The 16,193-nt window shown below is 35.9% G+C and overlaps 1 protein-coding gene across 1 annotated transcript; it reads right to left on the bottom strand.

Moving 5' to 3' along the window:
- Nucleotides 1–7,542: 7,542 nt before the first annotated feature.
- LOC125192521 (uncharacterized) lies at nt 7,543–9,414 on the bottom strand. The gene is made up of 8 exons (XM_048090120.2): nt 9,049–9,414; nt 8,845–8,957; nt 8,721–8,770; nt 8,410–8,643; nt 8,179–8,331; nt 7,992–8,087; nt 7,891–7,911; nt 7,543–7,805 (listed from the first exon to the last, which is right to left on the bottom strand). The coding sequence occupies exons 1-8, from the start codon at nt 9,381–9,383 to the stop codon at nt 7,638–7,640; spliced, it is 1,170 nt and encodes a 389-aa protein (XP_047946077.1). The 5' UTR covers nt 9,384–9,414; the 3' UTR covers nt 7,543–7,637.
- Nucleotides 9,415–16,193: the final 6,779 nt, after the last annotated feature.

Genomic DNA, 16,193 nt, shown 5'->3' with positions numbered 1-16,193 from the left:
TATACTGAACACTCTAACCGGTTAATCTATGTTGAAAATTTCACTAACTTATTTCTTTTTACATTTTTTACTAATTTTCCAGGAAACTAAGATATAAATATGCGTAGATATATTTTTGTTAAATACATGTTGGGCTGGTTTTTATGTGTATAAAAAATTTATATATTTTTTATACTTATATGATTATGATTTTACGATTCACTTTATTTTTTCATATCCTATTAAAAATGATCCCCACCTCTTCAGGAAATAATTAAAATGTATAATTATATTTCTCTCCTATTTTAAAACACCCATTAATATTTGTCCTCTTTTATTATATTCATATATTCTATTTTAAAATACTCAAAATATTTTTTCTACGTTAATTTATTCATTTTTACATACTTTAAAATATTCAATAACCTTTACTTTCTGTTTAAACTCTTTAAAATGAAATTGCATAAAATTCTATATCGTCCTAAGGGTTGTCTATCCTGGAAGGAGTCCTTAAGGGGCCGTTTGGTAGCTATGTTACGACTAGATAAGGGAGTAATCTGGGTTTATTTGTGCGTTTGGTAGTTATGTTACCTATCTAAATAGCCCGTATCTTATATCCGGCCCGCACAAAGCCGTCATGTTTCAACCATATATGTAAACCTCAATTTTGCTATGTTACATATCAGGATACCTATTTAATTTTAGCAAAATACATTTTTGCCCCATCAATTTTTCTAACCTTAAGCAAAATAAAAATGTGCCTCCATATTTTTCCTCTTCTCAAAATCGCTATTGTCTCTCTTCTTTCATTCTCTCAATCCGCCAATCTCCGGAAAACGAAATTGAACGATTCCGTTTATGCATCTTTTCCGGTGACTCTATTTCTGAATCAAAGGTTAAACGTTTTGCAATTATTCTTCAAGATTTATCTGAGCAGGAGTAAAAATCTAAACTTTGAAATTGGGGGAGAAGTAGATCGATGCCGAAATAGAGAGAGACGGACTTCCAACGCGTGCGGCGACGGAGACGACGGCCATAGGCGATGGTTTCTGAGCGAGATGGTAGGTGGCGCGAATTAAGGTGTTACGGTGAAGAGAGAGAGAGAGAGAGAGAGAGAGAGAGAGAGAGAGATTCAGAGAGAAGGAGACGAGGGAGAAGGGAGAGGGAAGGCGGCGGTGGTGGCGCCATGGAGAATCGCCGGTCCGTGAAGAGGAGATTGAGGTAGATGGTGATTTTGGGATATATGGAAATTGGAGAAGTACAGTAGAAGGAGATTGAGGAAGATATTGATTTTATTATATTTGAAATTTGGAGAATTATAGTAGAGAGAGTTGAGGAAGATGGTGGCCATGGAATATTGGGAATTTGGTTATGTACAGTAGAGAGAGAGATCGTAGAAGAGAGATGGAGTAGCAATTATTCTTCGAGGTACTTTAATTATTAGCTTAAATTAGTGAGGTTAATTTTGACCATTATAATTTTATCCTTTGTTTGTTGTAACTTGTTGTACCAAACACTTAAATAGAATAATTCATAATTATCTTAAGCTATCAAACACCCAATTAAGATAAATAAATTAATTGAAACTATGATAACTATCACAAATTATATATGTCTAGTTAAAACATGACATAGCTACCAAACGAGGCCTACAGTACAGTCCCTGCTAAAAAAAATTTCTGCGTCCGCCACTGAACATAAGCAACATATCTTTGGCTATTTAGTTTGATTAAAAAATCAAATTCGAGTGAGATTTGAGAATTAAATGAACTTCGATTTTAATTTTTTATTTGACAATCATTATCAAATCAATTATTAGATGATTCTCTAAGTCCTAAGTTTCACAATTCAAATAGGCATACATATATTTGTCCACAAGCTTATAATTGGCCGACGCTGTGGATTCTCGTGATTTGGCTTTATCCTCGAATTTGGAATTTACATTTGATAACCTCGTGTACTCCCTCTGTCCCAGTTAATTCTTTTCACTTTAACTGGACAAGAATTTTAAAAAATGTAATGAAAAGTAAATTGAAAAAATTAGTGGAATGTAAATCCTACTTTTATATATTAATTTTATAATAAAATATGAGTAGGAATGAGTTAGTGGAATATAAGGTCCACTGCCAAAAATGGTAAAAAGTGAAATTGAACAAATTATGTGGGACGGACCAAAAATAAAAATGGGACAAATTATCTGGGACGGAGGGAGTATTTGCTATTAGAGGGAACATCTTTTTTAGTCCACGAACTTTGCCAAAGTATCATTTTAGGTCCGTGAACTTTGAAAATATCATTTCAGGCCCATCAACTATGGGTTAATATCATTTGGAGTACTTTTTAACTATTTCCAAAAAATTTTGGACAAAAATACCCTTGATACCTTAAAGGGCATATATTTTTAATAAACTTATCCTATACTCATATTTTTTATAAATATCTTTACTATATATTTTTGATGAATTTTCAAAATATAATTTGACCTTCAATATTATCACTTAATTTTGTAATTAAGTGACATGCAAGAAAAGATCCTTATCAAATTTTTTATTATTAAAGAAAAGTTCTTTATTCAATTTTAAAATTCTTTAATATAAAAATTGAAGAAGCAATTTTACTTGCATGTCACATAATTAAGTGATAATATTGAAGGTTAAATTATATTTAGAAAATTCGTCAAAAATATATGTAAAGATATTTATAAAAAATATGAGTATATGATAAGTTTATTAAAAATATATACCCTTTAAGGTATCGAGGGTATTTTCGTCCAGAAAAACTTGGAAATAGTAAAAAAGTACTTCAAATGATATTAACCCATAGTTGATGGATCTGAAATGATATTTTCAAAGTTCACGGACCTAAAATGATACTTTGGTTAAGTTCGTGGACTAAAAAAGATGTTCCCTCTTGCTATTATTTATACTTAGAAGTGAGACTAACGCGAACTCATTTGTTATATATGACCATTGAAGTATTCGTGTGACTGGTTAGAATTTTCGAACCTTTTCTCCGAGGAATTAAGTCCATATGAAATAAAAATTTGTTGAGTAATATTTTTATGCTAAAAAATAATACTCCACCCATCCCATAAAAATATGTGCACTTTCTATTTTCGTATGTCCCACAAAATGAGCATTCCCATTTATAGAACGTTATCCTCAACTCATTACTCATATAAATCAATTCTAATTATCATATCAAATATTATGCATTTTTGTTTAATCTTTTAGTATTTTTATTTATTTAACATTTATTTTCTTTCTGTATTTACCTTTTCCATCGGTAAACTGTTCTTTTATTATTAACAATAATTGGTTTTATTCATCCATAAATATATAAAAGGGGAGTTTTGGGAATAATTACATGAATGTCATTGATGGGGAGTGTTATATTGCTAACTCAATACCTAATTGCTAACTACAACTAAATAATAGCCATTAAATATTCAAATTAAGGGCCTAGATCATTAACCAAGAAATATCAATACGATCAACAAAAAACGTCAATAAAGCCATATGATTAATTCTATAAAATATCAATAGGGGTATTAATGTCAATTAACTACATGTTTAGTTATAACTAAATTTTAAAAGAAATCCCAAAACTTTAAATTCATATAACATATATCAAATTAAAGATAATTTTATAAGGATTCCAACGATATCATATATGCATATGTTCCGACGTCAAAATTTGAAAAAAAAATCGAAAATTTTTCAATTTTTTCGTAAAGCAGAAATGTCAACATACTATATAAAATATGTCAATATAATACATGTAGAATGTCAATATAAGCAATGGGTTAACATTCTTAAACCATCGTGTTGACATTCTCAAAGCATTGTGTTGATATTTCCGAAACACTATATTGACATTTTCATCTAAAACCCTAATTTGGCGTTTTTTTTATCTTTTTTGATTTTATTAATAAAAACGAAAATTACACGTGGCAAATTGTAGACCACACGTTTTCTAAATCCTATGGCCTTAAATTAGTTGTAGTTAGCAATTAAATGATGAGTTAGCAATTGATCACTCCCCTGTCATTGATAGTATTAAATTTAAATATTGTGTTATGTAACTTAAATGAAATATTAAGGGCATCCGCAATGGTGCGGATGATGCGACGGACGATGCATCGTCCGTCGCATCGTCCGCCACTGCAGCATCGCGGACGATGAGTTAACTATCGTCCACGCCCGATACATCATCCGCGGACGATGCGCGGAGGATACCCCATCGTCCGACGCATCGTCCGGTGCATCGTCCGCCACTGTGGACGACGCGGACGATGCGACGCGTTTCCGTTTTTTTTTTAATTTTATTCAATTTTCAAAACCTATATATACCTCTCATTTTCGCTTCATTTTTCACTCTCTTCACTCTCAAATTCACACTACATTTTTCTACATTTCAAGCAAAATGGATTCCGGATATTACCCAAATCCGAATAGTCCGATGTTCGGTGGTGCACGATGGCCGGGTACAGAACCCGACGAATATCGGCCATTCGACACCAACACCGAGTACGATCCCGACTTCAGCACCGACTCGTATGGGCTGTCCGATATGGAGCCTTCTCCCCACCGCCCCACCGCCGCCGCCGCGCTCTCTGCCGCCGCGTCTGGCTCCGCCACCAAGAAGAAGCGGACCAAGGCACGAGCCCAGAAGTTGCCTTCTACGGAGGTGAGTGAAGAATTCGCCCCGGGAGGGACGAACTACTCCGACCCCAAATCCATTGTCTTGACGAGATGTTGGATTGATGTTTCGGAGGATCCGGTGTTCGCCAACAACCAGAAGGTGACTGCGTATTGGGAGCGCATCGCCGAGAAATACAACGCGGCCAAGCCGGCGTACGCCTACAAGCGCCACAGGGAGCAGCTCCGCAAGCACTGGGATCAAATAAAGAAGCAGGTAAATTAGTTCGCGGGGGAGTACGAGAAATGCGAGAGCGAGCAGGGCAGTGGCGAGAGTCTCGCGGATGTCCGGGACAAAGCGATGCAGTCGTACATGTCATTGTACGGAAATTTCAAGCACTACCAGTCCTGGGCGCTCTTGAGGGACAAGCAGATGTTCGTTGGTGGCGTGATTCCCCCATCGACGGCGGCGAGGAAGCGGGCGTTGAAGCGCACCTTCGCTGATTATACAAGTAGCGAGAGCGGCGCGTCTCCAATGGACCTCAACAATCCGGTGTTCGACGATGAGAGTTCCGGCACACCGATGTCCTCCCGGCATCCCCCTGGCATCAAGGTGCCTAGGGCAAGGGCAAGGTGACCACATCCGCCACGGCGCCGTCTGACCAGCCCTCGAGCCCGACCCCGAGCGCGACCCCGAGTGAGACTTCGGCTGCGTCGCATGCCTATACGGATTTGGTGGCCTCCTCCGACTACAGGACGTTGTTGGACGCGCACAACGCTCTGATGCGGGCGACCAACCTGGCTCAAAGAGAAGGCATCCAGCGGATGATCGATGGCCTTAGCCGGAGGTTGGGACTACTCTAGACGAGCTGATGGGGCATTTTTTTTTAATTTCTTAGTTTGTAATTTTTTTTTATTTCGTAGTTTGTAACTTTTTTTTTAATTTCTTATTTTGTAACTTTTTTTTTAATTAAGTAAATGTAGGATTTGCCTTAATTGTGTTGTTTTTATTTTTTTATTTTGCTTGATAAATTTGCATAAAATATATAAATACAAAATAGAAGTAATATGCTTAGGGCGTCGCTTAGGGTGGGCTATAGTCCGCCCAACTGCAGGTGGAATGGGAGGAGGATAAAATGCTTACGTGGCGGTGCATAGGGCGTCGCTTAGGGCGTCCCACTGTGAATGCCCTAATACTATGACTCTTATTTTTTCCATGATTAACTACCCACTAATGACATTCATTGACACTTACCCACTAACTTTCATAATAATAATGCTTTAATAATTCTATTTCTCCTTAATTCGTTTGCATATACAATAGAGAATTCCTCCAGATTTTATCGACAAATTTGGTGAGAATATTCCAATAAGATGTAGGATAATGCGAGGGGAAAGAGAGATGAGTTGAGAAGTTGATGTGAAGAAAGTGAATGATTGTTGGTTTTTGGAAATGAGTTGGCCTAATTTTGTACAAGAAAATTCCCTACAAGATGGTGATTTTTGTGATGTTCCTCCCCCTTTTTATCTCTTCAATTATTCCATTTCAATCGTTTTTCTATGTGCTTTCATTATATTCCTTTTGTTTTATTGATTTTTGAGCGTTTGTATTTATACACACATTTGTATTCTGACTTTGCAATGGCGGGATGATTTCGAAGATGGAATTTTTAATTCTTATTTCTACAACTTTAATAATTGCGTGTGTGAACTGTGAACTGCTTTTATGCTCTGTTTACTTTATTTTTTTCTTTTAATACTACTACTCTTAATGGTTGATCATGGTTGATCATCAATTGTGTTGTTTATGTTGTTCTTCTTGCAGGTCTTTATGGTGGAAGTGATATATGTTTTGAAGTGTCGAGCTTAATTATGTGATTGTTTTTATCCTTTTCTTCATGTACTATTATAAAGTGTCAAATATATAAATTTTTCATGTAGTACTCTACATGAATATTAGGTTGGTGGCAACTCTTATTCATTTGTTTTTTTTGGACATGGTATGGGTGGTAGATGCGGGGTATGTTATTAGGGTATGCAACCAGTTTTTTTTGTTTTTTGGCTAAAGCATGCATATTGATATCGGTTGTATATTCCATGCTATTTTGCTGTATTTTTGTTGATAATTTTGATCGATTTGACTATCTTCTAATATATATTTATATATTGTTTTTATTGACATGTGTTTGTGATTGATCTTTGTAGTATGGATCTAAAAGTGATTTAAATGATACGTGATTTGTGTGCAATTTTAGGTTTATAAACTTATTTGATTATATGAGTTTTATTGGTACAATAAATTACTATTGTATAAATTTGTGATTTTAGAACTTGAAATAAAAATATTGTTTCTCATTCGGTATATGTGTTTTTTTTTCTTTGTTTAATTTTATATTTTTTAATAATTATTTTTTATTTTATATATTTATGATTTCAGATTTCATGATATTTTAATGAATTTATAAAATCATTTTACAGCATAAAATAAATTTAAATAAAAGAAAATGGGTAGTGCATCGCAGCGTGGGTGATACTAGTTATAAGAATCACTTAATATTATAATTGCTTTAACATAATAAAATTGCTACTCCTACTATAATTCGAAACTATATTCGTAACAAACTAGTGTTGCTTTTTTAAAATGTATTATGAATTTAGGTCATAAGATAAATGGGTCAAATCCGGGTTTGGGATGCAAGTGCTTGTGCTCTAATAATTTTGGAGAAATGGCATTTAGTTTTGATTCATTGCAAGGTTTCCGTAAATCAGTTGCTAGTCAAACTTCTAAGCTAATCGATCCTAAGTTTTGCTGATGAAGAAATCTGTGTTGGTTGAAGCTGGAATTTGTTGGGTCTAAATAAGCACAGCCCAATCAGATCCGAAATTGGGCTATTTAAGACGGCCCGACCCATTTACACATATCTAAGGCTAAGAAAGTGGATTACTTTAGGAAGGAAGTTCAAGATTCCAAAGTTGGAAACAAATACATGAATGATACTCATAAACAAAAGAGAAGCATCAAAATGGCGCCGTAGCAGTGACAGTTCTGTGCCTAGGATCTGTCATGGCCGTCTGCACGTTGGCGAAGCCAGCTTGCTTCATCACTCCTTCAAGATCCGTCAGATAGTACTCATCCAGAAAAGGCTCCGTGCTCTTCATCAATGTGAACAGCACCGGTGATATTTCCTAAAATTTGCCATCAAATTTTTATCACCATTTTGCTTGCTTGCTCCACATGATACATCAAAACAATCACTCCAAAGTGTTTTACCTGAAGAATCTTGGATTTTGGCTGCAAATATGCAAGAAACAAAATATTTAGAGCTACTAAATATATATGGATTTATCTCATAATAACATGATGTATCATACCGAGTTATCTGTTACAGCAAACGTGCCACCCGGTCTAAGCAGCCGGAGAGCTTCCTCCACCATATTCTTGACTGCTCTTTGAGGGCATTCATGAAACTGCATCAAGCAATATTTGAAGCAAGAAACTCATCATCATCAAGTAAGATATGAAACAGAATCAGAAGAATGGAAAGGAAATGAGGCATACCACATAAGCAATTGAAACAAGGTCGAAGGAGTTTGAGGGCAACCCCGTGTTTTCACCATTTCCATGGAACCATCTCACTTTATTCTCCCCCCCATTTCTCCTCTTGTCGTTGCGTTGAGCAACAGCAAGGAAGTAAGGAGATAAATCGAGTCCCTACACATATACATCCACACTAAAACTACTCACAATCATTCAAGAAAATAGACCTACATGGACTACAAATTAACGTACAGTGATTTTGGCGGAGGGGAACTTTTCAGCAAGAAAACGCGTGCTGACGCCAACTGAGCATCCAATATCAAGAACTTGACCAATTTGCAAGCCTCCAGAGTGCTTCAAATGGTGGTCTTCTATAGCTTGGAGCCAATTTCCACGAACAATTTGGTTTGCTTCTTGGAGAGATGGGGCAGAAGGTACACTCCTTCTCGCCATTGACATGGTGGCAGCCTCTGCTTCTGCTGCAGCCTGTTCAAGACAGAGAGAGCCTTAGTTTCACCAAAATCTTATCATCAAAAACAAAATCGAAAATCAATTAGTAGTACCAGCCAAGAAAGGTTCCCCTCATCATACGCATGGAAAGGATTGAGATAATCTGCACAAAAGAAATTGTTTTTGTAAATGGTTATCATGGAAAACACAAGTGAAGATAGAAGTTGAGGAGATTACAATCTGGATAAACAATAGAGGTATCTTCAATGGAATCTTTTTCCTTGTAAACATCAGATTCCAAAATCTCCTTAGTCATATCCCTCCATGGAATGCTTGCTTTCTCAGCTGTACTGTCCAAATCCGTACCAAATATAGACATGAGCAGGAATTAATGAATACTAATTTCTACTCCCTAGTTTGTTTAGTTGGATTAACATTTACCTTATCAAAACTTGTCTAGCGCCAAGTTTCATAACAGAATGGAGGGGTTTGAAGGAAATCAGAGCTCTGACCAGCCGAGAAAGCGGCGTCTCTCCGGTCCATTTGGGTCTGTCCAGCTGCCCCTCCTCGATATCTGCCGTCACTCCGCCGCCACTCGACTTGGCCGCCACGGCAAGTCGGATTCTTGGCGGCGCACTTCCTCTGTGAGTGCAAGAATCCTGATGGATGGATCTGGCGGCCCAAGTAGTACCATTGTTGAGCTTTGAGATGGTGCTGAATGACATTCTTGCGGCGGAGTGGTGGTATTGGAGTTGGTTGGCGGCGGAGAGGCTCATGGGCGTTACGGCGGTTGGGAATGGGAAAGTCGCCTTTGAAGATAGAGAAGGGTGTCTTGTCATCTGCTTGCAAATCTAGTTAGCCAATGATTTAGCGACACGTGGCTAGAAAAATGATTAAATCTCTAATTTGGCGTTACATTCGGGGAAGTTCCATTATAATTGAGTTATTTCCATATATAATATTCCATCCGTCCGCTATTAGGAGTCTTATTTATGTGCGACACAAATTTTAAGAAATGTTAAAAAAAGTGGATGAAAAAAAATTAATGGAATAAGAGTCTTACTTGTATATATTAATTTTAAATGAAATGTGAGTGGAATGAGTTAGTGGAAAGTGGGACCCTATTACTATTTATGATAAAAGTGAACCGGGACTCCTATTCATGGACTGAGGGAGTAGTACATATGACACCGGATCCACATTATTTCATTTCGGGAAGTTCCATTTTAATTGAGTCATTTTGATAAGGGTAACCCGAGCAGATCCGACGAGGACCCAACCGATGAAGAAGAGGCGGCTACAGCAACACCAGAAACAGAGACACCGCAACAGCAGGAGAAGAGCACGGCAACAAGATCGTTGAGGCCAAGGGATCGAATCAAGCCGCCGCAGAAATACGCGAATTACGCCGCCAAATAGCGCTAATTCGCGTGATAGCTCTGTTTCTTTATTTCCTCGATTATTTGCTTTATTTAGTTATGGAACTCTTATTTATTTATTGTAATTGAGTCAGGTGTTTTATAAACCCCGTTCGGATTTTCTTAATTGGTTCTTTACCGGACGTATAGGTTAAGTCGAACCAACACTAGGGTCTTAGTATAAATAGGGCCACTTCATCGTCATTTTGACCTATCTATGAAATCATTTATTTGGCCCACTTAATTGTGCAACAAGAAACTCTCATCTAACGCTGTCGACGAGAATCTCTCGCGATCAGCAACCCTCTCACCAGAAATACTCGCCGACCCAAACCTCTTGGGCGTTCGATATCCCCAGTTGTGTTTCTTGTGTGTGATTCTCACGTTAAAGGGAATCCCCCTGTTAACACATTTCCATATATAATACTCTTCCCGTCCCAAGATAAGCGACTCACAATTATGTTTGGGACGTCCCAACATAAGTGAGTCATTTCTTTTTTTGATATCATCTCTCTTACTTTTTTTTCTCTACTTTATTAACTCTCTTACTTTATTTACTTTAATAAAACCTCATTTTCTTAAATCTCGTGTCGAAAAGTTTATACTTACTTATCTTGGAACGGAGGAGCAGTATGTATAACACTGGATCCCATACAGAAAACTGTTCAAGTCTCTTGGCCTTATTAAATATTCAATCAACGTTGAAGTGATTTGCATCAATTTCATTAAAAAATAAAATAATTAGTAAAATAATTACAGTTGATTAGAATTGACCAATTAAAACAGAGAGGTGTCTTCATCTTGGAACAAGTTAGCATGATTTAGTGATGTATGAGTCAAATCTACTTTAGGTTAATTGGAAGATAGTCTAATTAATTTAGATACTATACTACTTTTCCACTTCCAATGCACTAATTGTGGGTGAAACATTTCTTTTTAAGCACATTTCTTTCCCTTCTTTATTCCTATTTACTAATTTTGAGCACATTTCTTTTCTACTAAAAAGTTGCAACCTATTCTTTCCCTTCTTTATTCCTATTTACTAATTTTCCGTCTCAAGATAGTTGAAACATTTTTTTTGAGCACATAAATTAAAAAATTGATGTATTAAAAGTTAATGTGAAGAGAATAAAGTAAGAGATAGAATAAAGTAAGAAAAGAAAAAAAAATTGCTAAAAAAAATAATAACTTAACTACATTGAGAAAATCCAAAATGATATACAAATTCAACTGCCTTCAGAAAAATAATTGTGATCCACACATTGCCAATATCTACCAATTCTTCTTATATTTGATGGGGTGTAAATAAGATAATACAGTAATAATTCTACTCTACTAATTCACAAAAGCAAACAAATCCAGAGCATAAACATGGTAATAATTCTACTCTACTATTGAGTGTAAGCAATAGAAAATTAATCCTCTAGCTATTTATAGAGAAAAATCACTATGACTCGATATAAATTATTGCTGAACCCAGACCCTCACCATCTTGTCCCGTAGAAATACACTGAATTAATCTTTGTTTCGATCCAGTCCAATATTATTCAAAATTTCTCGGGCTTTCAAAACTAGATGGCCAGACCCTTTTCACGAAATGGGCCGTTTGTTACAATATAAATGATGAATTAAATTATAGGAGTGGTATTAATTATATCTACTTTTCAGCTATAAAATAACCATTTATCCAAGAAAAAGCTAATGTGAATCTTAAGAATTCAAGACACATAAGTTTGCCCCGGATTTGCTCTTACAAATATTTCAACAACCCAACAAACCAAACCAGAAATGAAACAATTAAAAAGTTGGAAAATGAGTTGGAAAATGAAGAAGGTTAAGGTGTTATGATTTAGATAGATGCTTGAAACCTATGGGCCTTCTACAAAAGAATGAAGACAACCCAAGACAACTTTCACCAAAACAAAAATCTAATGACTCCACAAAACTAGCAACACAAGAACTAGAATTGCATACCTTAACATTTAATCTAAGCCTGACAATAGATTGAAATGCAACCACATGGAATTTCGGATAAACCTTCAAAGATGAAGGGGGTGCTCAAATTTAAGACTTTGTTCTTACAATATCATTCAAAGCCGCCAAGAACAAACCCTAGTGTAGTATTTATACTAGAAATGAAAAAATGAGCAAAATAAAATAAGTCATGGTCAAAAAGTCACGTCTCGGACAAAACACCCGAACGGGTGTTTCCTGCGGCTCATTTCGCCCGCCCGCGTAAAGTTTCTGGACAAAAATCGGATTTGTAACTAAAACGCCCGGCCGTGTGTTTTCTAGTTGGCAAAACACCCGATCGCGCATTTCTTTCTGCATTGTGCGACTTTTGTAAAACGACTATAACTTCCTCATCCGAGCTCCGATTGAGGCGTGCAAGGTACTCACGCGAAGATCATTCGACGATGAAGACAATGGTGGTCACAAGAGAGCATTTGAACATTGTCTTCATAGGAAAATTTCAGTTTGAATCAGACCTCCAAATCTGACTTGGCTCCTTGTCATGTCTCCACCTTCTTCTCAGACCCCAATCAACCTATGACCCATGATGTTGAATACCTGGATTCACATCAAAAGCGTAGGAGCATATTTACTTGGTAAGATGGTTAAACGGAATCATGAGCCTACAAGTCAAATAAGTACATAAAGAAATACTACTATTATGGGACATTGATATCCCCACAACAAAACAAGCAGTTAAGAGTACGGGTAGATAGGTACGGTATATCATATCGAAAATGCTATACTGTATACCGTACCAAAATATCGGTATGAAAGAATTGCATACTATTACTGTATCGAAAGTTTTGGTATACCGAACTTTTGGTGTGGGTGATATCACTACTGTTATCGTATTAATATTTCGGTATATCATACCGAACTTCGATATACCTTAGTGGGACGGTATACCAAACTTCGGTACACTATACCGTTATACCATACAGTCAGTGGCGGACACAGTAAGAGCCGATGAGGGGCTTTAGCCCCTTCCAACTTTTTTTTCTTTCTATTTTCTGTTGCTAATTTTTTGAAATTTTCAGGAAAACAATCTTTAGCCCATGCCAAATCGATGCTCATAAAGATTAAATAGTTGGAGATTTAATATTAGAAGGGGATGACATAAATTTACGGATGGAAGATTTACGCAAATAATAATGATAGGCTGCCATGGTTTTGGCCTTTGGGAGGAAGATGACCCAACTCCCAAAGTAAATAATGAGTATTTATAATTTATTAAGTTACTCTATTTTTAAATAGAGCTGTTTTATTTTCTGAATATAGTGCTATGCGTGTCACATATTGTAAAATTGGTTACTTCGATTTTGTAAGTGAGTGATTAATTATCTTTTTACTAGTATTTTCCTTTCAAATTAATTAAGCAAATATTTATTTTATATAACAGCTTTTAATATTTACTTTATTAATACATAAAAATAAATAATGAAATTATGAATAAAAATGTCATGTATAAGATGTGAGTTTAATTCTTATAGGATATTATGATTGATTGAAAAATAATTAATTTTTATATAATTTAAGTTTAAGATGTTATGGTTAGAGTTTGTGATTTCAGGATTAGAATTTGAGGTTTTTTTTATTGAATTTCAAATGTATTAATTTATCTATAAATATATAAAAGGGGAGTTTTGGGAATAATTACATGAATGTCATTGATAGTATTAAATTTAAATATTGTGTTATGTAACTTAAATGAAATATTAATACTATGACTCTTATTTTTTCCATAATTAACTACCCACTAATGACATTCATTGACACTTATCCACTAACTTTCATAATAATAATGCTTTAATAATTCTATTTCTCATTAATTCGTTTGCATATACAATAGAGAATTCCTCCAGATTTTGTCGACAAATTTGGTGAGAATATTCCGATAAGATGCAGGATAATGCGAGGGGAAAGAGAGATGAGTTGGGAAGTTGATGTGAAGAAAGTGAATGATTGTTGGTTTTTGGAAATGGGTTGGCCTAATTTTGTACAAGAAAATTACCTACAAGATGGTGATTTTTGTGATGTTCCTCCCCCTTTTTATCTCTTCAATTATTCTATTTCAATCGTTTTTCTATGAGCTTTCATTATATTCCTTTTGTTTTATTGATTTTTGAGCGTTTGTGTTTATACACAAATCTGTGTTCTGACTTTGCAATGGCGGGATGATTTCGAAGATGGAATTTTTAATTCTTATTTTTACAATTTTAATAATTGCGTGTGTGAACTGTGAACTGCATATGCTTTTATGCTTTGTTTACCTTATTTTTTCTTTTAATAAGTAATTTTTCGGTGGTATATACCGGAAATATTCGTATATATAAGTAATATATCAGTAATATTCTGATGCACTTTTTATTTGCACTATAAATACCTGCAAGTATACAGAGTAGGTATAGTATAGCAAAATGTTAGTACCGGGTATCGAACACGGGGAAGATGTACACAAAGTGTCTATCTTCTACTAGAACTCAATTACTATCTGGAGAAACAAGAATTTTTGGAAACTTTTGAAAACAGTAAATATTAAAAACAGTAAACAACTAAATGCAAGCAAATCACGGAGAGAAAAGTATAGAGATAAGGGGAATTCCACGGATGTGCTTTCACTTTTATGGTTATACAAATTCCAAACTACAATACCCTAGCACAGTTAATACTTTGAAAGGACGAGTCACCTAGCTTATGCTCATGCGATACAAACGTTGATTACTAACATTAGGGTTGTCAATCCTAACACGTAACTCCAAAAAGCTCCTAAGACCCTTGAAAAGTCCTCACTCTCAATTAACAGTGCCGTTTTAAAGGAAGCTAACTGTAATGTCTACTAAGTGGATCTAACTCGCTAGAACTCTGTCACAGTTATGAAGCAAGTTGTATTGAATCATACATAATTGTGTCACTCAATTATGAAGCATCATGATTAACTTAGGGAAGAAACAAAGTAAAAACAAAACGGATATTAAATAGAAAACGGAATTGTATAACCAAAGTTGCTACTAACACATCCCTAGAATCCTATGAGTTTAGTTAAACATGACTGAATAAACTAAAAACATAGATTGAAGGGAAAACAATTTGAACATAAAACTAAAGCAAATAAAACCCGTAGGTTGAATCCTTGTCGTTCTTGATGTTCTTGAAATCCTTCTCCAACTCCTTGCACAATTGAAGTACTCTAGCTTTTGATCTCTATGAATGTTGCAAGTAGTCACTCTCTTTCTCTATGAATGTGTTCTTGTTGTGTGAAACTCCTTTTGATGAAGCTTGAGGTCCTATTTATAGGGGAAGATTATTCCTCATCATAGAAGGAAAAGATCTTCAAAGTTTGGTAAATCTTGGAGCAAATCTAGGGCTGGTCGGATTCGCCGCCTTTCTCCGGCGGGCCGCCGCACCTTGGCCGGCGGTCGCCGCGTTGGAGTCCAGAGACTCTGACCCTTCGGTGGCGGACCGCCACATGTCCTCCGGCGGTCGCCGGGCGAGACTCTTCTCCTAGCGTAAATTTCCGAGGCGGGCCGCCACATAGCTCTGACCGCCGGGCGCCGGCGGTCGCCGTACAACTTCGCGGCGGTCGCTGGTCGCCGTCTGACTCCAGATTTCCAGACTATGCGTTTTTACTCCCCTTTTCGGCTCAAATATGCACATTTCTCACAAAACACGTCAAAATACCAAAATGTATAGAATATGCAAATAATGGACATGTAGAGTGATTTTGATAACAAAAACGGACCAAATAATGGCCTTAAAACAGTGCAAAATCCGGGCGTATCATATTCGTATATATTCGTAATTTTTCGGTGGTATATACCGGAAATATTTTTGGTATGCCACGGTATAAAAAAATTCATACCGTTACCTTATCAAAAACTCTTGGTATCATATCGTACCATACTGGAAATTATGGTATAACAAAAATTCGATAATTTTTTGTATTTTCCGGTACGATACAATCAATATACCGTTTTTTCGGTATTTAGCTTCCAAAACACACACTCAATTCTTCTTTCTCCTTTGACCACAGCCAACCTTCTCTATAAGTTTCGTTCCTCCATCTATATAAAAAATTAAACTATCTACCTTATTCATCTTCGCATGTATTAAAGTAGTATATACATGATGTACGGATGACAGAAGTATGGGTTT

The sequence above is a fragment of the Salvia hispanica genome, chromosome 4 (genome assembly GCF_029641045.1).
Source record: "Salvia hispanica isolate PSC_SH4W2 chromosome 4, Shi_PSC_v1, whole genome shotgun sequence".
Lineage (NCBI taxonomy): Eukaryota > Viridiplantae > Streptophyta > Magnoliopsida > Lamiales > Lamiaceae > Salvia > Salvia hispanica.
This window is presented reverse-complemented; position numbering and strand designations above follow the sequence as displayed.